Below are 19,986 nucleotides of genomic sequence, written 5' to 3'. Positions count from 1 at the left end.
TGAGAGGCGTATGTGAGTACTGGGACTGTACAGTCCCAGCTTCGTTCGTCGCGACAGGAATTTAGAGTGGAGAAGTTTCCTCAGGCTGTAGTATGACCGGTTGGCAGCCAGCACCCGTGCGCGTAACTCAACATCAATGTTGTTGTCGGTGCTGACTTTTGACCCCAGATAGGTGAAGTTTTATATTACCAGATAGGTCCCAGCCTCTAACCCTGTGAACAGATCGAGGAAGATAAAACAAAACAAAACACGCACTCCAATCATGTTTCTTTACTGGCATTTATTATATTTTCATAAATAACATTCACATTTTCCTCGAGCAATAAAGACAAACAAAAAAAAAAAACACATAAGTATAATAAAGTAAATCAAACCGACCATACCATCCCTCTTTCAACGAGTGTAACTAATTCGCGTGTGTGTGTGTTTTATACGTGTCATTCCCGTTTTTCGCATCGCTTCGTCCTCCCGTCCTGGTGTAATATCATCCCAACCTCCGGTTTTCCATAGTCCCAAGCGGGCTCGCGTATAGCTTGGAGCGCGAATAATGCTTTGTTTCGAGAGCTAATTTCCTACTCAATATTGCTTCCAGTTAATTTAAATTCTGCACAATGTACGAACAAATACCTCCCGAGAGACTAAACCCTGCCCGCGTTCGAGTGAGTCGCATCCCTTCCTTCGTAGCATTTATAATACCAAGAGTGTGTGTTGTTAGTATATGTAATATTGCCCTACAGTTTCCCTCGCGCAACAACAAACTACAATAAGCCTCCCGCTGCACGCGTGTGTTCAGAAAGGTACAGAATGTAGTACTTCATTAAGCCGTTCATCGCCAACAACAGTTAATAGGCAATCGCAATGCCTATCCGAAACAGTAGCGCGAGTAATATGCACGCGTATATCCTGTGTTTGGTTTCCAAATTATTGTTCTCATACGTCGATCCTCGATCGCTCACTCTGCTACTGCTGATCCAGGACGGTGATTTCGATTGGTGGAATAAACCGCCACACGTGTGATGCGCTGTCCGGGCCCGGTGTCGCCAGCAATCCACCGGTTGATTCGTCCGCTCGCTGCTGTGGTGCTGTTTGCAGTGTTGAGCTAAGCGAACGGCACTGGATGTCCGCCTTGAAGCGTCCGGGTGTGAAGAACAGCACCGAGCACTTGTGAAACGCTTTCTCGTCTTTGTTTAGCGATGGAATGAGTATGCTGGAAAAGGGGAAAACATATTGTAATAAGGACCATTTGTGCCAGGGATGATAGCCAAACCACTCACTGATTCGGGCCGGACATTGTGACGCGCGTCTCGAGACGATAGTTTTGCACACCGTTCTGATAGTCTTGATAAAATTGCACCGACAGTTGCACCTGATGCAGCACCGACGCCGACAGATTGCAGATGCTGATGCTAAAGCTTAGGAACTGCCCAGTAACGCACGTTACCTCCGACTGTGGCGCTACCACCTGATCGTCCACCTTGACCTCTGTGCGAGTGAGAATTCAGAGCACACAATTGTTAGTTACCGATTGACGTTGTGCCATCCGCCATCACTTACCCCACTCGAGCGGAGGAACGGTCACCAGATCGAGCATCGCCGGGGAGAGCGTAATACCGCGCAGCGAAGCCGTCCCGTGGCAGTCGATGCCCGGCAGCGACCATTTAAGATTCACATTTTCCGAAATGTGCTCCGAGCACACCCGTTCGGTCAGATCGGAACTGTCGCTCGTGCTCGTACCGGCCCCACCGCTCAGTATGCTAGGCATATTGTGATGATCCGCCGAGCCGCTACCGATCGAATGATGATGGTGCAGATGATTGTGATGTTGCTGCTGGTGTTCGGCTACGGCGGCAAATATGCGTTCCAGCGGACATCGCTGCACCGGGACCGGCACGCGGCAGCTTTCCTTAGCCTCGATGAGTATTGTTTTGTTGGAGGTATAGTTGAGTGACATTTCCTGCGCGGTTAGGTTCACCACGTCCAGCACCAGATAGAACTGGGACGGTCTGTGCGGGGATAGAAAAGCCAATCGAATAGGTATTAGTATTTAACTGACTAATTTGAATTCAAGCGCCTGGATGTATGCAAGAGGGACAAGGGTTTTCAACACACAGGGAAAGGTCGTACATATACTCGATACTTACATCTCCGCCGACAAAACGTCCCAGTTGGTGATTTGTGCGCTTGGCAGCAGCTCAACATTGAACGAGATGGCGCACTGTCGACAGAAGCCTTCCTGCAATCCTTCCCCGCCCGAGTACTTGAACCGCAGCTGCGCATCCAGCTGCCGCGGCACATGCCCGGTCGAGATGCCAACGCTCAGCGTCGCCAGCGACGAATGGCCCGAGTGCGAGGAGCGAAAGCTGGACGTCAGCAACTCATTCCTTCGATGCGTGTTCGTTGGCGAGCTGATGCGGCTCGGTATGCTCGGGTTACCACTTCCACCACCGGCCGACAGCATCCCACCACCCAGCGGTCCGCCACCACCCCCATGCGAAACGGTTAAACTTTGCGGACCGGCACTGTTCATCCCGTCCGGATTGTGCGGCAGCGAGTAGCCCGCTGTCTGTCCCGGGCCGGCCGTCAGCGCGCCGAGAAAGTCGGCCTCTCCGAAGATTACCAGCTTGAAATCGATGCTCGCGTTCGGTTGGATGGGTAGCTTCCGGTGCAGCTCGTCCGTCGCGAGTTGAAATATGCGGCTCTGAAGGGAGGCTTCCAGCGTCGAGTGGAACGTAGCGTCCACATACTCGATCGGGATGTTGCTGGTGTTCGTGAGCGTGATCGTACATTCGCCCCGTTCCCCGTTGTACAGCGTGATGCTGGCCGACGTTGTGACAAAGTCCGCATTTGGCATGCCGCTAAACGTTGCCGTCTGTGGGAGGCTCGTCTTCGTCTCGAGCTTCGGCAGCGCCGGTATTACCTTCACCTTGTAGCACGGTGGCAAATGGCGCTCCCTTCGATGTAGCATGTGCTTTAGCCGGCAGTTCGACTTCACGCCCAGCGTGTGCGTGCTGTAGCCTTGGATTTCAAGCTCACCGCACTCGATCGATGTGCCGTGCAGGGAAACGTTCGTCGAAACGTTAGGCTGCAGGGTGACGGTTTGCGGGAACGCCTCGAACACGACGCCCGTCGTAAGGAGCCGCATGTCCGTCACCTGCAGCTCGAACGGCAGCGGATTCATGAGGCTCACGCTCACCTCACAAACGTCGTGCTGTACCCAGTTGAACGTGATTTTACTATCATCCTTCTCGATGCCACGCCGATCGAGCGAACTGAAATGGATCGGGGTGAAAAGAAACGGCCCACTGTCCACCTTGTTAACGACGATCTTGACCGGTTTTAGGTGCGGTGCCAGATCCTTCACCAGCAGCTGAGAGCAATGAGGCAGATCGGTTAGGTTGGCCGGCGGTATGACGATGCCGTTCTCCAGCACCAACGGTACGGGCGCTCCTTCACACTGAGCGCTCAGATTCTGTAGCTGCAGTGCCATTTCGCGCTGCTCCTGTGCCGTCAAATGCTTCCACATGGTTTGCAGCAGAAAGGTCATGTGCCGCGTTGCCAGTGCCGATTGTCCCAGCCGTCGAGCCGTACCGACGAGCTGCTGCAGCAGATCGATCTGCAGCACCGGCCAGCCCATGTTGTTCTCCAGCACCTCGTTCGGTTCGAGCGATAGCTTGTGGCCGGAAAAGCTTTCCAACATCAACCGATAGCTTTGGCCCCAGTCGGGATTGCTGTTGCTTTGGGCGACGTGTCGCCAGGCGGCTAGCCGCTGACAGAACGCCGCCTTACGATTGTAGCCTATCTTTTGGTACAGATCGGTCAGCACCTCGAACCGCCGCACCCGCTGCTGCTCGGTCATGTTCAGATTGATGTACAGCACGTTCTGCAGAAACATGGCCACATCCAGATTCTTTCCCTGCTCGATACAAATCCGTGCCGCTTTCAGGGCCGCCTCCGTTTCGATTATACCGGCGTTCCGGTACTTGCTGTAGTTGATGATGGCGTCCCGGTACCGTACCGTTATTTCATCCGGTTGCAATATGTTGCTGGGAAATTTGGCTGCCACCCCGGAACCCGCCCTATTCACCAGCGTCCCTGAGTCGGACGACGAGCTTCCGCTGGCCGTTCCACTACCGCCCGACCCGGACGACAAGCTCGAGCTAATCGACGATGCCGAAGAGTTGGACGAGGCGGACGTTTTGTCCGCGCCGAGAATCGTCGCCGTATCGGACGCGCTCAGGTTGATGACCATGTCCGACTTTTTGTGCTTGAGCGTCGAACTGTCGGCACCGTTGTAGCTGCCGGTGTACAGCTGGTTGCGGGCAAGATTAAACTTCTGGGGAGAGGAAGAGTTCTCCTGCAGACTAGAGTTTCTTTGTATAGACATGGTGTAGCGGAAGTTCGGGTAGAGCAGTATAGCGGAGGCCGCGCAGAGCCCTTCGTTGGCCGCGCCCAACCACAGCGAGTCACTTATGGCACGTAGAGTTTCGCTCGCCGCGTGAAAGAAGTTGAGCGATTCGGCGACCAGGCCCGCCTGCAGCGTCAGGTCGCCGAGATGCTTCGTCATGCGCCCGATGCAGCGCTTCTTGTTGTTTCTACTCTCCAGGTCCAGCCCGACGAAATCTTTCTTCTCGAACGGTGCCAACAGCAGCGGTGCCTTCTCGAGCTTCTCGCGCGTCTTCTCCATCCGCTTCAGCTCCAGTATATAGTAGATGGAGGTAATGAACTCCGAAATCTTCGTTTCCAAGTTGCTGCACGGATCGTTCTCGGGGTAGAAGAACGCGCGGCTCTTGAAGTTGGACGGCGTTTGGAAGCATTTCTCGAGCGTCGCTTTGCTACCACCGTCCGGCGGGATTGCCGTGCCCGCCGCCGCCCCGTTCAGCTTCTGCAGCTCGTCCGTACTCGGGCCGAACAGTAGGCAGCGCGAGTCGAACAGTGTGTGCGTGTACTTCACCTTCAAGGACTCGTGCACCCGACACAGCTCGTTCAGTTCGCTCTGGGCCTCGAATTTCCCCACCGTGATGAGCCCCAGCAGCCGGCGATGGGTTTGAAAGTCGCCCCAATCATTGTTCTCGACCGGATGGTCGCGTATGTACCGCACCCAGATATCTCTCGGCGTGCCTGTCGAATCGGCTGAAAGTAATCAATCCATCAGGTTCGCGGGAAGCCTTGCCACCGCTCTTTTTTTTTTGTTCGAAACCGCCGGATACGTACCAGGTATTTTTACGTTGTTCACCCGCTGCACTCGTTCGAAGACGCGCTGCAAAGACCGTGGCTTCGAGGAACCGATTCCTCGCACCAGGATTAACAAACAACCATGGTGGTAATGGTGCTGCTCATAATCTGGATGCGCCATAATCGGATCTCCAGGTCCTTGCGATAACATGTAACTTACGGAGGATCTCATTTAATCCTCATTTACTCGTTCTACTTTTGTTTGGCGTTCGTTTTTTGTGTGTGTGTGTGTGTGTTTGTCGCTGCTCGCTATTTACACCGTTTCGTTGCCAAAAACCAAAAAAAAAGAAACAGCAATACACCCCCCAGCAATACCAACCGCTGCTGGATGCCACAGTAGATGGGATGCACTTGCGATTTCCCTTCCTAGCATTTGGGACACATCATCTTTCCACCGATAACTACACTACAGCCGCCCAGGACGCAATCGCTTCGGTGCTGTGCGTGCCATGGTCGCGCTTCGCTCACATGGACCGCTTGGCCGAGCCAAAGCGGAAGTCCATCGTTTTCGATTGCCAGCACAGATTTCACCTATAATTATGCACGCATCCAATTAATTTAATCGGAGAAGTTGGAAAGTTTGCGAGATGTTTTGATAACGTTAACACCAACCACTGTTGACAGCTGACGTTGACAGTCGACAGCTGAGTCGACATAATCGACATTGGGAAGGGACGTGCATTCAAAATTCTATTCCATTTTAAATTCTTTTCTAGTGTAACAATTTGATTTAAGCTATGAAATTAAAGCTAGAAAATTCATGCCAACCTGCATTTATGCGCATTAGAAGTAAAATGTAAAGTAACGGCACTGGGACAAAAAAAAATAAAACGAAGTATTCAACCAGGTTTCATAAACAGTTTTCGAAAGGGAGGGAAAAGGCCGACAAAAGCATAGCAAGACTGCAAACACCACGGGGAAGAAGTGTTTGCCGCACAGTTCAGAAAACACAACAAATTTTGCACCTCTTGAAATAGCCAGAAGGAACTGTTTTATAGTAGTTGCGGCTTAACAGTAGAGCGAGGAAAGCACCTCGTACAGTTTCAACATTTTATTTTACGCGTTTTCCACTTATTTCATTCACCTAAGATGAGCCGATTTTGATTGTGTGAGTGTGTGTGCATCGATTCACAGTAGGGATACACGGTGCGAGCAATGAAGATTTTCCAGCCAAGCTGGGTCCATCACGATGGTTTGTATTGTGCAAATGAGCAATGTGTAAGAATTCTGCCCTAAGCATCTTACTGCTTCCACAGAGAAATCCATTTTTTCCATCGATATTCATCCCAGCGGCGAAAGATTCGCCACTGGCGGGCAAGGATGCGATTCCGGGCGCGTCGTCATCTGGAACATGGCTCCGGTGCTGAACGAGCAGGCCGAGTCGAACAAAAGCGTGCCCCGCATACTGTGCCAGATGGATAACCATCTGGCGTGTGTGAATTGCGTCCGCTGGTCCGGCAACGGGCTAATGCTAGCATCCGGTGGCGATGATAAGCTGGTCATGATTTGGAAAAAGACAATCAGCGGCAGCGGTGGTATCGGGGCGTTCGGTGGTGGCGGAAAGTCCGTCGAACATTGGCGCTGCATTTCCACGCTTCGCGGGCACGCGGGAGATGTGCTCGATTTGGCGTGGTCACCGCAGGATCGATGGATTGCCAGCTGCAGCGTCGACAACACCATCATCATCTGGGATGCGCAACAGTTTCCTAAAATTGTGCACGTACTGAAGGGCCACACCGGACTGGTGAAAGGTGTCACGTGGGATCCGGTGGGGAAATTTATCGCCTCCCAGAGCGATGATCGGTCGCTGAAGGTGTGGAAAACGACCGATTGGAGCTGTTTCAAGACGATTACGGAACCGTTCGAAGAGTGCGGTGGAACGACGCACATACTGCGGCTGTCGTGGTCACCGGACGGCCAGTATCTGGTGTCCGCACATGCTATGAACGGTGGTGGACCGACGGCACAGATAATTGAGCGAGATGGATGGAAGTGTGACAAGGATTTCGTCGGCCACCGGAAAGCGGTTACGTGTGTGCGGTTCCACAACTCGATCCTGAAACGATCGGCACCGAAGACAAACAAGTTGCAGCAGTACTGCTGTCTGGCTGTTGGCGCGCGGGACAGAAGTTTATCCATCTGGCTGACGGCTTTGCAGCGACCGCTGGTAGTTATCCATGATCTGTTTCAGGATTCCATACTTGACCTTTCGTGGAGCTGTGACGGGTACACGCTGCTTACGTGCAGTGGCGATGGACACATTGCCTGTCTGCAGTTTACCGCCCAAGAGCTAGGCACGCCACTCTCCGAAGAGGACAAAAACATCCTCTATCAGCGCATGTACGGCAAGAATGCCAACATTGATCTAACGGCACAGGCGGAGAAGGAAATGATTGTGGAAAATTCAGACTTTTTGAACGTTTTGAAAAGTAATCTCGTTCCACCGACCTTAGTCCCGCCACAGCCGCCACAGCTGGGAGCGAAAAGGGATGAGGGTAAATCGTCCCAAGCCACTGCTGCCGCCGCACCGATGTCTATGGCCATTCAGTCTTCTTCCAGCTTAGCGGCCCCCACACCCATTCTCAAACAAATCGAAACGAAGACGGCGGACGGCAAGCGTAGAATTACCCCGATGTTCATTCCGCTGAACGACGATAATGGTGTTCCGTCGAATGCCACCAACAACATGCCGACGGCGATTGAATTTGGCAGCAAATCGAGCGAGAACAGTGTGAGCGTGGAGCCGAAACAGCTCGTAAGCGAAGAGCCAACTGTTCCGCTACCGACCGAACCATCTTCCAAGCTGGATAACCGGTTGAAACGAATCGCCACTGTACCACCGCAGAAAGCAGATGCATCGGCGGGCTCAACCGAACAAACGACTGGTTCAAGCTCGAGTCAGCCAGCATCGAACCAGAAGCTGGTTGAACGTACGAGACCCGTCACTTACTCTACGGGCAAAGCGACCGTCATCCAGGGCAACTCCTTCAAAGCGTTTGGAGAGGTAAGGGTACAGGTGCATAATAACAGCGTTAAAACGGCGTACGGAACGCTGTGCCGTGTGGTCGGGCTCGTCGTGAATGCTCAGCGTGTGGAGAGAAAGGTCTGGGAGACCGTGGTCGGTTCGCCGGTAGTTTGCTTCGCGGTTGCAGCCAAATGTGCGCTCGTTTGCAGCCAAGACCACACGATCAGAATGTTGGACAACAAGACGGGCACCCCTGTGTTCCCGGTGCTCAGTCTAACAAGCCCAGCCGTACAGTGTACCTTTGTGAGTATATCATCGGAAAGGGAATTGACCTTGATGTAATGAACTTTTTCTTCTCTTTTTTCCAGAGTTCAAACTCCAAGCTGGCCGCAGTAGTTACCGAAAGCGGCATCCTTCGCATCTGGAATGTGCCGGAAAAATCTGTTCTACTCTCGACAAACTGTGCAGAAGTTATGAGCGGAAGTACGCACGATGAGATTAGCAAGGCCGAGTGCCATATTTTGATTTAATAATTTGCCACTGGTTTCAGGTTTTGTCACCATCCTGCACGTATCCGACCAGGGCATGCCCTTCATAGTGCTGTCGAACGGAACATCCTACTGCTACTGCCGGAAGCTTGATAGCTGGATGCTAATCAACTCGTCCGATCCCGTCATACGGCACGGTCTGATAGGCAACAAAGCGAACGCCCCAGTGAGAAACATCAAAGCGTACCCCCTGTCAACGATCCAATCGTACGGCAGCTTTTCCGGACCGAAAGTCAACAGCTTTGCCGAAATGTACGTCGTGCCGATTCACACGTAGCCACGTACTGTTTATCGTTTACGTTGCTTTCATTCCGCTTTCTCTTTCAGGCACTCGGCACCCTGGCAAACGTCCGCCGCGATAGCGTTTATCGAAAATCAAATAAAAATCTGCGAAATGATTACGTCACCGGCCGAGCTCAAGTACTGGTACTCGATGCTGGGCTTCCAATTAGCACTGAACGGCAGCGAGGAAAAGATCCGCCAAGTGTTGGACGATCTGCTGGGCGCATCGCACAGCCTGGACACGCGCATGGGCGACGATAACGATCCGGCCGTGCTGGGCATCTCGAAGCATGTGTTTATGGAGGACGTGCTGAACCACCTGAAAATGCAAACCAAGTGGCAACGCATCTACACGGAGTATTTGGACCAGCTGAAATTCCTCAAGGACCGTGACGGCAGAGACAAGGCCCTGCAGATGGAGTAGATGGAAGTAGATCGAGCGAGCAATAAATGGTAGCACACACGTAAGCGTTTGCGTAAAGCTGCTTGCTCTCACCAAGCACGTATGTATTATAGCTGCTATACATCGGTTTTAGATTTATATGTGCTAGAGAAGGAGAGATTGCCGAGTTAGCGTCCAGTTTGGCTCCGGCAGTTGGTTTAGGTAACGTGCACGTCCACACCGACGAAACTCACCTGTGCTGTTAAGTTGTCGAATGCGGTTTGTGCGCCACACCCACCGAAAAACGTGGCGCATGCCGATAATACGGACTATTTGTTGTTTAAAAAGGTGGGCGAGAAGGCATGCGGTAGCAGTTTGAATAGCGACGTTATCATGACCCTCACCGGTGCGGGCTTGACAAGATAGATGGGGATATCTTTGGCGCTGAATTCCGCCAGCGTCTGACGGCATGTGCCGCAGGGGGCCGTAAACTCTGTCTCCTGATAAGCTGCCACTGCCACCGCGGTAAACTGCAACAAGAACGATAAAACGGAACGCGATTTTTTCAACCATGCTTGCACTGATTTCTTCGCACGAGTTGTGGCTCGATATGTTCGGTACCTCCCGATGTCCGGCACTGATAGCGGTGCAGACGGCCGTCCGCTCGGCACAGACCGACGGTCCAAACGTGCCATTTTCCACGTTACACCCGGTCACTATGTCACCCGTAGTCGTTCTTAGCGCCGCTCCCACCGGAAAGTTGCTATATGGACAGTAGGCGTTGTTCCGCACCTGAATAGCTGCCTCGATCAACTCCTTTACGGAACTATCTACGGTTGTGTTGGATTGCATGAGTGAACTGCTGCTTCCGCGTTTCGCTGGTCTCTTACCTAGCGAAGAATAATCCACCACATTCTGTCCATCCACCTGTCCGTTGATGTTGTTGTTCATGGTAGGGAAAGCTTTTTGTTCCTTACTCGCCAAAAAACCCCGGAGCACACACAAAAAAAAAGTCGGTGGTTGTTCTATTTTCAGTTTTTTGCAACGTACTACGCACACCACTCCGCCTAGCGAATAGACAAAACAATAAACAACAATACACCACGCACGTTTAGGCGCCCGCGTTAGGTTCTCGAATACGCGCGCGCTCTCGTCGTCTGGCAGCTTTTATTTAAAATCCCGCACCCACGAATCAGCTGGTTGCCACCACCGGTGAGTTTACTGAGAATTGTTTGTTTTAAATAGAACTGTCTGTATCTGTGTGTCTGTGTGTGTGTGTGCGCACAACATATGCCCACACGAAGCTTAATAAATGTAAATATAATATGCGATAATATGCAACACAAAGAGAGAGCGTGATAACGAGCTTGATGATGATGTTGATGGTTCGGTCGGAAAAACCAGCTTTTACGCCTTCGCTACCAAGCACGCTTCCTCATTCGAGCTCTTCCACCGACTCATTATCCCCATCCACCGACATATCATCGGCCAATCCTTGCGTTTCGATGTACTGTGTTTTGAAGTCGCTCGGTTTCCGGTTCATCAGCTTGCACATTGCTTCTAGCAGCTCCTTCTTCGACACTTCATTGTTCGCCCGGACACCCCAGCTTAGAAACATGCTCTCCTCGTTCATACCCTCCATCGACTGTTTAAAGCGGCTAACGTACGCTTGCTTGATGAACAGTTCGAGCAGCTTCTTCGGTTCACCAAAGTAGACATGCTCCTGCTGGCCATCGATGCCGATCGTTTGCAGAAAGTCCCACAGCATGCTTTCCGGCACGGTTCCATTTTTCATGAATATGTAGCCCAATATCACAAACAGTAGCGTGTACCGGCGGCGGTAGGTTTCGTTGAGCTCGGCGAACGAGCTGGTTTCCACCGTCGAGCACAAGATCATCGTCTTTTGGCCTTTGCTATCAACGTCTACCAGCCGGTATCCGTACACCTAGAGACACCGGAACGATGAGAACGTGTTTAAACATGTCTACTGTTTGCAACAGACGAGGCTCCGGTAGCCATACCTCAGAGAGAATATCGGCTACTTCTGGGATTAGTCTGTTGTAAAGCCGGTTTTCCCCTTTCAGGGCGATGCTGCTGATGTCGGACCTTTTGATAACCGACTTGTTGATGGACAAATTCAGTATCGTTTTTACCATGTTTCGGATCAAATGGGTTTCGTCAACGGGTTGTGACGAAATGCTGCGCTCCGCTTCCGAACGTTGACTTTGCGATTGCGATGGTCGTGGCATTGTGTTTCCAGAAAAAAAACCCTACTTTTATACTTAATACTGATAGAACACCTTAAAATCTGTGGTCGTTCGGTAAATTTGAGTTGTTTTGGCGCAAACCGTCTCGGTGCGCTTTTGTTTTGCTTTTTTCTCACTCTTTCTCGACTGTCATCGTTTTGACAGCTGCTGTCATCAGTGTCAAAGCTCCATTTTTATGCTGTGAAATTTTCATCCAAATCGCAAGCACGTACATTCACAGGTTCGCCATAAATAATTATCCTTCTTTCCCCGATTCTACGAGAGATAGTAACTCCCTTGGTTCTTCCCTTTATAGATATCAGCACAATGGCTTCGTTGGCAAATAAGGGATCGTCGCTTGTTTCGAGTAAGTATCGTCGTACGATCTGCATCGCCATTTCTTAACCTCCATTGATGGTGAACCGTACCGTACGGAGTTACATAATTGTTCCATAATCATTACCGGTCGTGATTGTTTTGCTCGCTTCCGGCAGCTCTGATGACCCAGGCTCGTCCGAAGCTGAACGTGTTCATGAAGTACGCCAAGGTGGAGCTGACCCCCCCGAGCCCCGGCGACATTCCTGCCATCCGTGACGGTATTGCCCGCATCATCTCGGGTGCTCGCACCGGAGCCTGGAAGAACCTGACGGTCCGCGAAGCCTGGCTGAACACGCTGGTCACGATGGAAGTGTGCTTCTGGTTCTATGCCGGCGAGTGCATCGGCAAGCGCCACCTGGTTGGCTACAGCGTCTAAACGCTGCGGTCGTCCTGTCGTGTGGTGTTTTGCTCGTTTTGCAGACCGTATGTGTGTGTGTGTGCGCGCTTGCTTGGGGTTTGCATGCAGCGAGAGACAGTACGGTAGAACGTTTCGGATAGCAGCGGGATCGAACATCTTGTGTCCTGGAATAATGAAACCACAGTAATTCTTAATACCGAACCGAACAGTGTGTAAGCATTTTATTTAATGGTCCACGGTTGTGAGACTGTGCAGTTGCTGAAAGCTGTGTAAAAAGGAATTCCAGTCGGCGATAGTTTGCTCCCGGTCGAGCAACGACCAGTTCGGTGATTGTTTGTCGGTCGAAAGCCAGTTAAAGTCATCCAGTATGTTCCAGTTATTGCACGACAAGTCAAGGCCCGACTGCTTGAAGTCTTCCTCGATGCCTTCGTACTGATGGTTGTAGCACGCCACCCGGATACCCTTGCAATCCTCTATGATGGCCCGCGAGGTAACGTACAGATACATGTCGCAGTCCCGCGAACGATGGCAACGAAGCTGTTGGCATGCCACGACAAACTTACACCCGGTACAATCGTCAAGGAATATGGATCTCGCGGTTGGGCCACACACCACCACACAATTGTCCAGCTGCGCAAACTGTAACGATCCCGGATGACCTTCGATGCGGATGAGACAATTTTTCAGCTTCGAGGCCGTAATGGTTTGATCATTCACCACGCTGGCGGAAAGCTCGATCAGCTGCCCGGCACGTTCGGAAAATGTCCACTTGATGTGATTTTCGTACGAGGAATCGGTCGCTTCCGTGGTCTGCTTAACGTCCTGCTCTTTGGCATCCTTCTCGTTGATCATTTTCACAATTTTCTTGCTTTTGAAGCCAAATTTCTTCTTCGGCAGCAGTTCGTTTCGCAGCGTGTCGAGCAGTTTGCTCAGCTCGTTGATCGTATTCTGGCAAACTTTGATGCAATATTCGTTCAGAAAGAACGTGGACGACGATAGGTAACGCTGAAGATCGTAAATCTCATTCTGGACGCTGGCAAACACCTGTGCCTTCTGGTCGCTGGTGGTAACAGTATCGAGCGTGTTCCGGATCAGCTTTACCTTCTCGTCGAAGGAGATTTCAAAATATTGCAACGCTTCCGTACTTTCGGCATCCTTCTGCCGTTCCAGTTTGGCTGCCTGTATGTGCAGTTCGCGCTCCTTGTGCCGTCGGTTCAGTATTTCCGTGATCTTCTCCTTCCCGTTCAATGCTCCACTATCGATAATGTCCTCCATCGTGCACAGTACTTAGTCGGTTCTTTTCTTCAGATAGATCGGTTCTTCGTGGCTCGCTTGTTGAAGCTTCTTCATAAACAGTGCCTTTTTGGTCTTTTCGTCACTATCCACGCTAGAGTATCGGAGCTGATTTATCTTATCTTCGCTCGGTTTGGTCAGCTCCAGCAGACCGTATCCGAGTCCGCCGAAGACTGCTAGGTACACTACTGATTTAACCCAAACATACATCGCTCAAGACGCACGGGTTCTACTTTTTTGCCTGCTGCTTTTGCTGTTGCTCTTGCTGCCAAATGTTGTCGTCGTACAAACGGATCGATTTGTCTCCGCCAAGTGTTTCGCCCAGCTGATAGTAAGCTTCCAGAACGCTGGGATAGTTTTCCTTCACGTAGTACCGGAACTCTGTTAGACCGGGAAGGGAACGAGAGAGATGAGCCATTCGCAACTAGCAATACAAATAGTAGCCACCCAAATCCCACCTACCTACCTCGATTCGTGTTCAATCGGTACCAGCCAGCGTACGAGACGGCGAACAGTATCGCTTCGACGACGATCAGCGTTTTGGCGGATGTTTTGATGAATTTCTTGTACCCTGGACGGGCTTGCTTCTGTAGCATATTAGATAATGCACGGAAAAATTGTGAAAGTTTTTACCAGATGTTTATTTCACAAAATCACACACAGCGAAGAGAATGATTCACGTCATTTCGACCAAGGTGCTTACAGTGCAGGTGGGGTTCACTATGCGAGATGTCAATTCTGGCTAGCCGTTGCACAACGGTCGTTGTAAATAAAGTGATGAGAAGTGAGATGAGCGCCGCAGCGTCTCACGCCTCACTTTATAAGTTTTCAAGGAATAATTCTCATTTAGTATGTTTTTCCTGCGATACTTAAGTACTGCTTGTGGGCGATTCATGCATATCTAGTGAGTCACTGTGAAGGAAAGTGTCCAAGCGAAGTGAATGCGGTGCGCGTTCATCCGTATCCAACCAAACCAATAGTAAAGCCATTTTCTCAAGTTCATCGAACCAGTACGCTATTTCTGACGAACAAAAGGAGGTAGTCGGATACCGTTCCTATGCGAGCCAATCCGTTACCCTGGACCTTCTGGAAGACGCATCAACAGCATCACGCACTGAGTCGTCTGGTACCATTCTCATTACACGACCAACCCACGGGTGGCCGGCATGATTGCTCATTCCGTCCTTAGGTTAACTAGCAAGTAGAGTGAGCTTTGGACAAGGCCCATATGTTACAAGAGAAGTTTCTTCAGACTGTATCGTGACCTGTTGGCAATCATGCAATCATTGGTGGTTTGGTCAGTTTCTGCTTCTTAGGTGATCCTCCAACCGGTTAGGTTTATATCATCAGTGTATGCCAGGGTCTGGATTGACATACAGCAGCTGAGGAAGGTAAAGACCGGCTCATCTCTCTGGCCCTTCGCTTCTGCATAGAATCAAACCCCCACGATTAGCTTTGCTTTTCAAGTTTATTGATCATGATTATAATGTTACAATGAATCGGAATTGTAGTTTCTTTTTGTCCTGCGCGAAAACCCCCTTCCGAATCGAAGAAAGATCGCACTCTTAGAAGCTGTAGAAAGCACAAATGAGGAAAATAATGCAATACACAACAAACGACAGACGGTTCAGCACCAACCCGAACTTGCTCCACTCGTGGTCCATGCTGCTCTCGATCGTGACGTTACCCTTGTCGCTGAAGCTAAAGTGCTTCTTGCCAACTCCCACGAACGGTCCCACACATCCGGCCAACCGTTTCAGCATGTTCGGCAGACTTCGCTGATGCTTCGACTTCGACACGTTCAGCACAACCACACAGATGATCGTGCTGAACGCGGTCAGCAGCAATGTGTTGCTGAAGAATATTACAATCAGCGGTGTGTGGCCCGAAATGGCCGGTAGCTGTTGGGCGAAGTAAACCAGATAGATCGTAACCATCAGCGCAATGATACCGTTCGTAATGATCCGCTCGCCCGATTCCAACGGAAGCCAGAAAACGGAGAGGGCCAGTATCATGATCACCAATGCCGGTACGATCACGATCGCACGGTGCGTTTGCGATTGACGCTGGAGCGTCACGTTGTACGTGATGTCGATGTACGGTTCCGTACAGCACGGGTAGTAACGGGTGTTTCTTTCCATACCAATCTTGACAATTTTCCACTCGGAGTTGGTGACCAGCGTTTCGATCTGTAACGGCAAAACAGTGATGTGCGAGCGATGTATCCAATTTCTGATTGTCTCAATATTACCTGCGGCTCACTGCCAAGGGTCAGATTGAGCATGTATCCGTCGAACGTCCAGGATCCAAGCTTGAGGATACATTTCTGGTAGTCGAAAGGCCACAGACGCATGTTTAGCTCACAGAACGCATGGTACTCGGTCGGTGGAACCCACAGCACATTGCCTTCACTGTACACCAGCACGTTCGTATCGCCATAGTGATGCTGATCCGAGCCGCCCGCATTGTTGTACAGCACAACGTCCGGTCTCCACACGATCGTCGGATCCCAGCGGACCACATTCAGGTTTCCGTAGTTGGCAGGGTTCCACGTAAGCTTAGGATCGTTCCATTTCTAAAATAACATCATAATAAAGCTTGAGATAATCTTTGAACAAAACGGGGTACACAACGACGACGAGTTCGCGGAAGTTGACAGAATGGTGGCACAGATTTGCTGCTAAGAACTCTTTATTTAGCTTTGTTTTATAACAGACAGTACACTAAAAGTATAGGGCCAACATCAGGGTAAAGATTATAACGTATAAGGCAAACACGAATCGTTCCAACAGTGTGGCAAACATCAGCCAGTCCTGGTGCGATTCGGACGCATGCTGTCCGTTACATTGCATTCCATCCAGATTGCTGCTAGCTTCTTCGGCGTCATCTAACGTTTCACACATTTCGTCGGTGGTTTGCTGAAAGTATTATTAACAAATTAAAATCGTATTCCCAAAAATCCATCGGTTACGACAGTCCTTACGCTGGAGCCTCTATTAATTGAGATCATTCCGGCGATCAGTTTCAAGGTTATAAGCTTCTTAAGTACGGTAGGCATAGGCTTTTTCGATCTAGACTTAACAACGCACTCCAGCATAACGGTCATCAGCAAGCAGAATCCCGACAGGTATAAACTTTGGCTGTAGAATAGTACTGTGGAAGGAAAGGGCATGTTAAACACTTGTATTGAAGTTCTTGCACCTCAAAACACTCACCAACCGACGGTGTATTGTTGGTGTAGTACGAAATGTACTCGTTAAAGTGTATCAGGAACATGCACGTGATCAGTACGTTGATTGCGTTCAGGACGAGCTTCTCCGCACAGTTCGGCGGTAGCCAGAAGCTGATCAGATTCATCAGCACCAGCACACAGGCCGGTGCCGTAATGGTGCTTCGGTAGATGGCACTGTTACGCTTCAACTTCACCGTAAGATGCGTTCCACGGAGTTCGGGATTGGCGTGCACATCAACGTTTGTGCTGGTTTGCAGCGTTATGTTCATCACTGTCCACATCGTTCCTTGCGATATTTCATTCTGTGATGGAGAATCAACTTTTATTCTAAAGACGTTTGGACTTGTAAGCTTGTTGTTGGATCCTACCTTGAGCATTTTCACATGAATTTCCATCCCGTCTACCTCAGCCCACGGGGAAAACAGCATCCGGCAGTGTTGCGTATCGAATGGCCACTTCTGCCACTGGATGGTACACTTGGACTGCTGGCGCAATTCGTTCGTGTACTCCAGCGCACCGTCGCTGGTGACCCGCACCAGCGAACCAGCTTCGTCCAGCGTCGGATGCCAGATGGTGGATAGGTTTAGAAAGAGTTTGCTTACGTTCCCATTCAGCAGCGGTTCCCAAGCTAGGCGGCTGTCTGTCCATTTCTAAAATAAGCACCAAAAACACATTACAATACGTTTCAAACTTACATCCACATTGTTTCAACCAAAATTCACAAGATGCTGTTTGGAGGTGCTTGCTCATGCTTATTTCGGTGCCCAGGCACATGCTTACAATTCATCCAAAAGTTCAACGTAACTTACTTCTTGCTTGTAGAGCTTTTGATTCTTTGAACAAGATATTCCACCAAGATTTGCTGTGTAATATCGATAAGGTCAGGGATCGCCAAGCTTTTTAATGCCTTCGCCTAGGAGGCTATAAAAGATTGTTCCCGTACGGCAGGGCAGACTTCCCAGCTACGAGTAAAATCAAGTTAAGGCATGGCAGACCTTTCGAGGTTGTAGTGTCAAACAAAGAAGAAGAAAACCTTCACAAAGTTCTCAGGACGTAGAACTGACAAGGAACCCAAAATATTATAAGCTAAATTTTTGGTGACCTGTTTATATATTGTAGAGCATATTTGTGGAGCCCGACGTAGAGAACCAGAGTTAGAATGGCAAGAGAACTCGCTATTTGTAAACTGAAGTCCTCATTTACAAATTTCCTTCCTTCCAAGGTTAATTTTGAGCAGTGTGGAACTAGCAGTAACTTTACATGGTGCTTGTAAGTAATTCTCCGCAATGAACAATGCACAACAGTCATACCACTGTTGATAAGCAGTGCAGTTATTATGCAAATAGAGTAGAGATTTCAATGATAGTTTTCAAACAAACTGTCCAGGATTCTACTGAAAAATCTAAATTTCTTCAATAGTCCATCCACTTATTAATAGTTTATCCCACAGATTGACGCCGGTATTGTAGAGAACACTTGCAAGTAAATATAATGTTGATCACGATCAGCTATAAGATCTCTGAGAATCGCATTAGAGTGCATAAGAGACCTATAAGACATTTTAGTAATAGCCTAACGGCAACTACTTACAAACTTCATCCATCCGTACACCGATAGGGTTGACTTGATTTCGTTGATCTCCACGTGTGTGATGGTGATTCTGTGTGTGTGTGTGAAGAAAAAGAAGAAAATTGTAGCTTAAAATCATACATGCCGATTTCCGATCGGTTCATAGTGTAAAAACGTACGCCGTCTCCACCGTCGTGACGTTGTAGTGCTGCGAAGGCCGAATCGATGGATCGTATCCCTTCAGCAGATCTTTCTTGAGCGTATCCGTCCACGTGGGGGCCCACACGGCAGCAGCTCCAGCTCCCTCTGGAACGGATTGATGGCATGCAAACATTACCGACCATATTAACCGTATGACCTTCAGCCAGATTTGACGACTCATGGTCAAATCGTTTCAGGTTCAGAATCGAGCGGCGGTGGGCAAGTGCACTGCCGACAACAATATCCCTATTGAAGCCAATCCCCAATTGGGTTGGGATTAATCGAGCCGAGCACTAAAAAGCCATCCCTATTTGCTAATCCAGAACGAACGAGTGGCAGAGCGTGAGGGTGTGTGTGTGTGCCTCTGTGTAAACGATGACTTATGATTTCGTGTCCAATTTTATCCACTTAAGTTTGTGGTGGCGGTATTATCCGGCCTGCTCTTTTCTTGTGATAACAAAGAACATTATTCAGCAACAATCGGTGCACAGCTGGGGCAGCTGGTAATTGAGTTATGGAAGAGTTGGTCTAAGCGATCGTTTAGGACTTTCTCTCTCGCTAGCCTTTATTTGTCTTGTTTTGATCTGTAAGATCTCTTTGCTTGAACACTTTTTTTTTCACCCCGTTAAACTTACCACCCTGACCGACCACCTGTCCCACAGCAACCGACGCCAGCACAAACAGTGCGGCCCATATGCACTTTTTCACTCGCGGCACCATGTTCTTATCCAAAAGTCTCACCACAGCTGAGCTAAACAGCTTGCCGCTGCTACTTTCCCTTAAGATGTTTGCTTATCACCAGCACTATTAATAGTGTTATCACGGTCCACAGTCTTGCATGCACACACTGTGTCTTGCACTGAACACTGAACTGGAAACACTGGACGACTGACTGCTGCTGCACACGCTCGGCGGACCCTGGCCGGACACTGGGGTGCGACTGAGCTTCGGCCACGATCAGAGGATGTTTTTATGCTACCGCCATCATCAGCAGCATTAAAATCACATAATACACAATTCACAAACGCGGCCGTATTTTGCTGTGCGTTTGGGCGGATTGTTGATAAAAAGAGCCGCACGACGACGACGGTTCCCTTGGGGAACCTCTGCATATCGCCAGCTCTCTCTCTCTCTCTGTCCATTTCGCTACTCGATTGATGCTAAGTTGAGTGAGTGGGATTCGTTATGGAAGCAGCTATCCGGGTGACATTGTTGCAACGGCCTTCTAAGGCGCACACGTCTCCACCACAATCGAGTCCTTAGAATTGCTCCGTTTAGCAACAATTAGAGAGCCATGCCA

At 50.0% G+C, this 19,986-nt stretch overlaps 9 protein-coding genes across 12 annotated transcripts; 2 read left to right on the top strand and 7 right to left on the bottom strand.

Annotated features, from left to right (window-relative positions):
* Positions 1–260: 260 nt before the first annotated feature.
* Positions 261–5,987, bottom strand: LOC118510721 (protein brunelleschi). The gene is made up of 5 exons (XM_036052930.1): positions 5,212–5,987; positions 2,142–5,130; positions 1,555–2,003; positions 1,275–1,482; positions 261–1,207 (listed from the first exon to the last, which is right to left on the bottom strand). Exons 1-5 carry the CDS (start codon positions 5,402–5,404, stop codon positions 961–963), a joined length of 4,086 nt encoding a protein of 1,361 aa, XP_035908823.1. The 5' UTR covers positions 5,405–5,987; the 3' UTR covers positions 261–960.
* A 138-nt stretch (positions 5,988–6,125) lies between these two features.
* On the top strand, positions 6,126–9,495 carry LOC118510722 (protein HIRA homolog). Its single transcript, XM_036052931.1, has 5 exons — positions 6,126–6,424; positions 6,489–8,500; positions 8,566–8,680; positions 8,748–8,997; positions 9,073–9,495. The coding sequence occupies exons 1-5, from the start codon at positions 6,388–6,390 to the stop codon at positions 9,449–9,451; spliced, it is 2,793 nt and encodes a 930-aa protein (XP_035908824.1). The 5' UTR covers positions 6,126–6,387; the 3' UTR covers positions 9,452–9,495.
* On the bottom strand, positions 7,531–10,825 carry LOC118510725 (cytidine deaminase-like). Of its 3 annotated transcripts, XR_004906057.1 has the most exons (4): positions 10,300–10,825; positions 10,031–10,239; positions 9,664–9,939; positions 7,531–9,574 (listed from the first exon to the last, which is right to left on the bottom strand). XR_004906057.1 is itself a non-coding variant. In XM_036052935.1 (3 exons), the coding sequence occupies exons 1-3, from the start codon at positions 10,358–10,360 to the stop codon at positions 9,408–9,410; spliced, it is 804 nt and encodes a 267-aa protein (XP_035908828.1). In that variant the 5' UTR covers positions 10,361–10,825; the 3' UTR covers positions 9,384–9,407. The 3 variants fall into 3 exon arrangements, 2 of the variants coding, with proteins under 2 accessions (XP_035908828.1, XP_035908829.1); XM_036052935.1 differs by having other exon boundaries at positions 9,384–9,574; positions 9,664–10,239; XM_036052936.1 differs by having other exon boundaries at positions 9,499–9,939.
* On the bottom strand, positions 10,516–11,796 carry LOC118510726 (non-structural maintenance of chromosomes element 3 homolog). Its single transcript, XM_036052938.1, has 2 exons — positions 11,431–11,796; positions 10,516–11,354 (listed from the first exon to the last, which is right to left on the bottom strand). Exons 1-2 carry the CDS (start codon positions 11,656–11,658, stop codon positions 10,845–10,847), a joined length of 738 nt encoding a protein of 245 aa, XP_035908831.1. The 5' UTR covers positions 11,659–11,796; the 3' UTR covers positions 10,516–10,844.
* LOC118510727 (ATP synthase subunit g, mitochondrial) lies at positions 11,771–12,592 on the top strand. Its single transcript, XM_036052939.1, has 3 exons — positions 11,771–11,896; positions 11,972–12,022; positions 12,150–12,592. Exons 2-3 carry the CDS (start codon positions 11,983–11,985, stop codon positions 12,407–12,409), a joined length of 300 nt encoding a protein of 99 aa, XP_035908832.1. The 5' UTR covers positions 11,771–11,896; positions 11,972–11,982; the 3' UTR covers positions 12,410–12,592.
* On the bottom strand, positions 12,579–14,367 carry LOC118510728. Its single transcript, XM_036052940.1, has 2 exons — positions 14,151–14,367; positions 12,579–14,065 (listed from the first exon to the last, which is right to left on the bottom strand). The coding sequence occupies exons 1-2, from the start codon at positions 14,278–14,280 to the stop codon at positions 13,914–13,916; spliced, it is 282 nt and encodes a 93-aa protein (XP_035908833.1). The 5' UTR covers positions 14,281–14,367; the 3' UTR covers positions 12,579–13,913.
* LOC118510724 (tubulin-specific chaperone C) lies at positions 12,579–14,419 on the bottom strand. Its single transcript, XM_036052934.1, has 2 exons — positions 14,151–14,419; positions 12,579–14,065 (listed from the first exon to the last, which is right to left on the bottom strand). Exon 2 carries the CDS (start codon positions 13,664–13,666, stop codon positions 12,617–12,619), a length of 1,050 nt encoding a protein of 349 aa, XP_035908827.1. The 5' UTR covers positions 13,667–14,065; positions 14,151–14,419; the 3' UTR covers positions 12,579–12,616.
* On the bottom strand, positions 12,586–14,361 carry LOC118510729. The gene is made up of 2 exons (XM_036052941.1): positions 14,151–14,361; positions 12,586–14,065 (listed from the first exon to the last, which is right to left on the bottom strand). The coding sequence occupies exon 2, from the start codon at positions 13,892–13,894 to the stop codon at positions 13,679–13,681; it is 216 nt and encodes a 71-aa protein (XP_035908834.1). The 5' UTR covers positions 13,895–14,065; positions 14,151–14,361; the 3' UTR covers positions 12,586–13,678.
* A 714-nt stretch (positions 14,420–15,133) lies between the features above and the next one.
* Positions 15,134–19,653, bottom strand: LOC118510723 (neuronal acetylcholine receptor subunit alpha-7-like). Of its 2 annotated transcripts, XM_036052932.1 has the most exons (7): positions 19,322–19,632; positions 18,665–18,791; positions 18,507–18,576; positions 17,285–17,566; positions 16,900–17,218; positions 16,668–16,837; positions 16,358–16,602 (listed from the first exon to the last, which is right to left on the bottom strand). In XM_036052932.1, the coding sequence occupies exons 1-7, from the start codon at positions 19,404–19,406 to the stop codon at positions 16,408–16,410; spliced, it is 1,248 nt and encodes a 415-aa protein (XP_035908825.1). In that variant the 5' UTR covers positions 19,407–19,632; the 3' UTR covers positions 16,358–16,407. The 2 variants fall into 2 exon arrangements, with proteins under 2 accessions (XP_035908826.1, XP_035908825.1); XM_036052933.1 differs by lacking the exons at positions 16,358–16,602; positions 16,668–16,837; positions 16,900–17,218; positions 17,285–17,566 and adding exons at positions 15,134–15,873; positions 15,936–16,259 and having other exon boundaries at positions 19,322–19,653.
* Between the last annotated feature and the right edge of the window lie 333 nt (positions 19,654–19,986).

The sequence above is a fragment of the Anopheles stephensi genome, chromosome 3 (genome assembly GCF_013141755.1).
Source record: "Anopheles stephensi strain Indian chromosome 3, UCI_ANSTEP_V1.0, whole genome shotgun sequence".
NCBI classification, from domain to species: Eukaryota; Metazoa; Arthropoda; class Insecta; order Diptera; family Culicidae; genus Anopheles; species Anopheles stephensi.
The sequence above is the reverse complement of the archived record's forward strand: the minus strand, read 5'-3'. Positions and strand labels throughout refer to the sequence as shown.

Coding starts and splice junctions, on each gene's coding strand:
- LOC118510721 (XM_036052930.1), bottom strand. CDS start 5,404: ATGAGATCCTCCGTAAGTTACATGTTATCGCAAGGACCTGGAGATCCG. Junction 5,131..5,211: donor GAACAACGTAAAAATACCTG/GTACGTATCCGG, acceptor GATTACTTTCAG/CCGATTCGACAGGCACGCCG. Junction 2,004..2,141: donor GACGTTTTGTCGGCGGAGAT/GTAAGTATCGAG, acceptor ATCCCCGCACAG/ACCGTCCCAGTTCTATCTGG.
- LOC118510722 (XM_036052931.1), top strand. CDS start 6,388: ATGAAGATTTTCCAGCCAAGCTGGGTCCATCACGATG. Junction 8,681..8,747: donor TGCAGAAGTTATGAGCGGAA/GTACGCACGATG, acceptor CACTGGTTTCAG/GTTTTGTCACCATCCTGCAC. Junction 8,998..9,072: donor GTCAACAGCTTTGCCGAAAT/GTACGTCGTGCC, acceptor TTTCTCTTTCAG/GCACTCGGCACCCTGGCAAA.
- LOC118510725 (XM_036052935.1), bottom strand. CDS start 10,360: ATGAACAACAACATCAACGGACAGGTGGATGGACAGAATGTGGTGGAT. Junction 10,240..10,299: donor GGTGGATTATTCTTCGCTAG/GTAAGAGACCAG, acceptor ACACAACCGTAG/ATAGTTCCGTAAAGGAGTTG. Junction 9,575..9,663: donor TCGACAACTTAACAGCACAG/GTGAGTTTCGTC, acceptor CTCCTTCTCTAG/CACATATAAATCTAAAACCG.
- LOC118510726 (XM_036052938.1), bottom strand. CDS start 11,658: ATGCCACGACCATCGCAATCGCAAAGTCAACGTTCGGAAGCGGAGCGC. Junction 11,355..11,430: donor TAGCCGATATTCTCTCTGAG/GTATGGCTACCG, acceptor CGGTGTCTCTAG/GTGTACGGATACCGGCTGGT.
- LOC118510727 (XM_036052939.1), top strand. CDS start 11,983: ATGGCTTCGTTGGCAAATAAGGGATCGTCGCTTGTTTCGA. Junction 12,023..12,149: donor GGGATCGTCGCTTGTTTCGA/GTAAGTATCGTC, acceptor CGCTTCCGGCAG/CTCTGATGACCCAGGCTCGT.
- LOC118510724 (XM_036052934.1), bottom strand. CDS start 13,666: ATGGAGGACATTATCGATAGTGGAGCATTGAACGGGAAGGAGAAGATC.
- LOC118510729 (XM_036052941.1), bottom strand. CDS start 13,894: ATGTATGTTTGGGTTAAATCAGTAGTGTACCTAGCAGTCTTCGGCGGA.
- LOC118510728 (XM_036052940.1), bottom strand. CDS start 14,280: ATGCTACAGAAGCAAGCCCGTCCAGGGTACAAGAAATTCATCAAAACA. Junction 14,066..14,150: donor CCGATTGAACACGAATCGAG/GTAGGTAGGTGG, acceptor CCGGTCTAACAG/AGTTCCGGTACTACGTGAAG.
- LOC118510723 (XM_036052932.1), bottom strand. CDS start 19,406: ATGGTGCCGCGAGTGAAAAAGTGCATATGGGCCGCACTGTTTGTGCTG. Junction 17,219..17,284: donor TTCATGTGAAAATGCTCAAG/GTAGGATCCAAC, acceptor TCTCCATCACAG/AATGAAATATCGCAAGGAAC. Junction 16,838..16,899: donor CAACAATACACCGTCGGTTG/GTGAGTGTTTTG, acceptor TTCCTTCCACAG/TACTATTCTACAGCCAAAGT.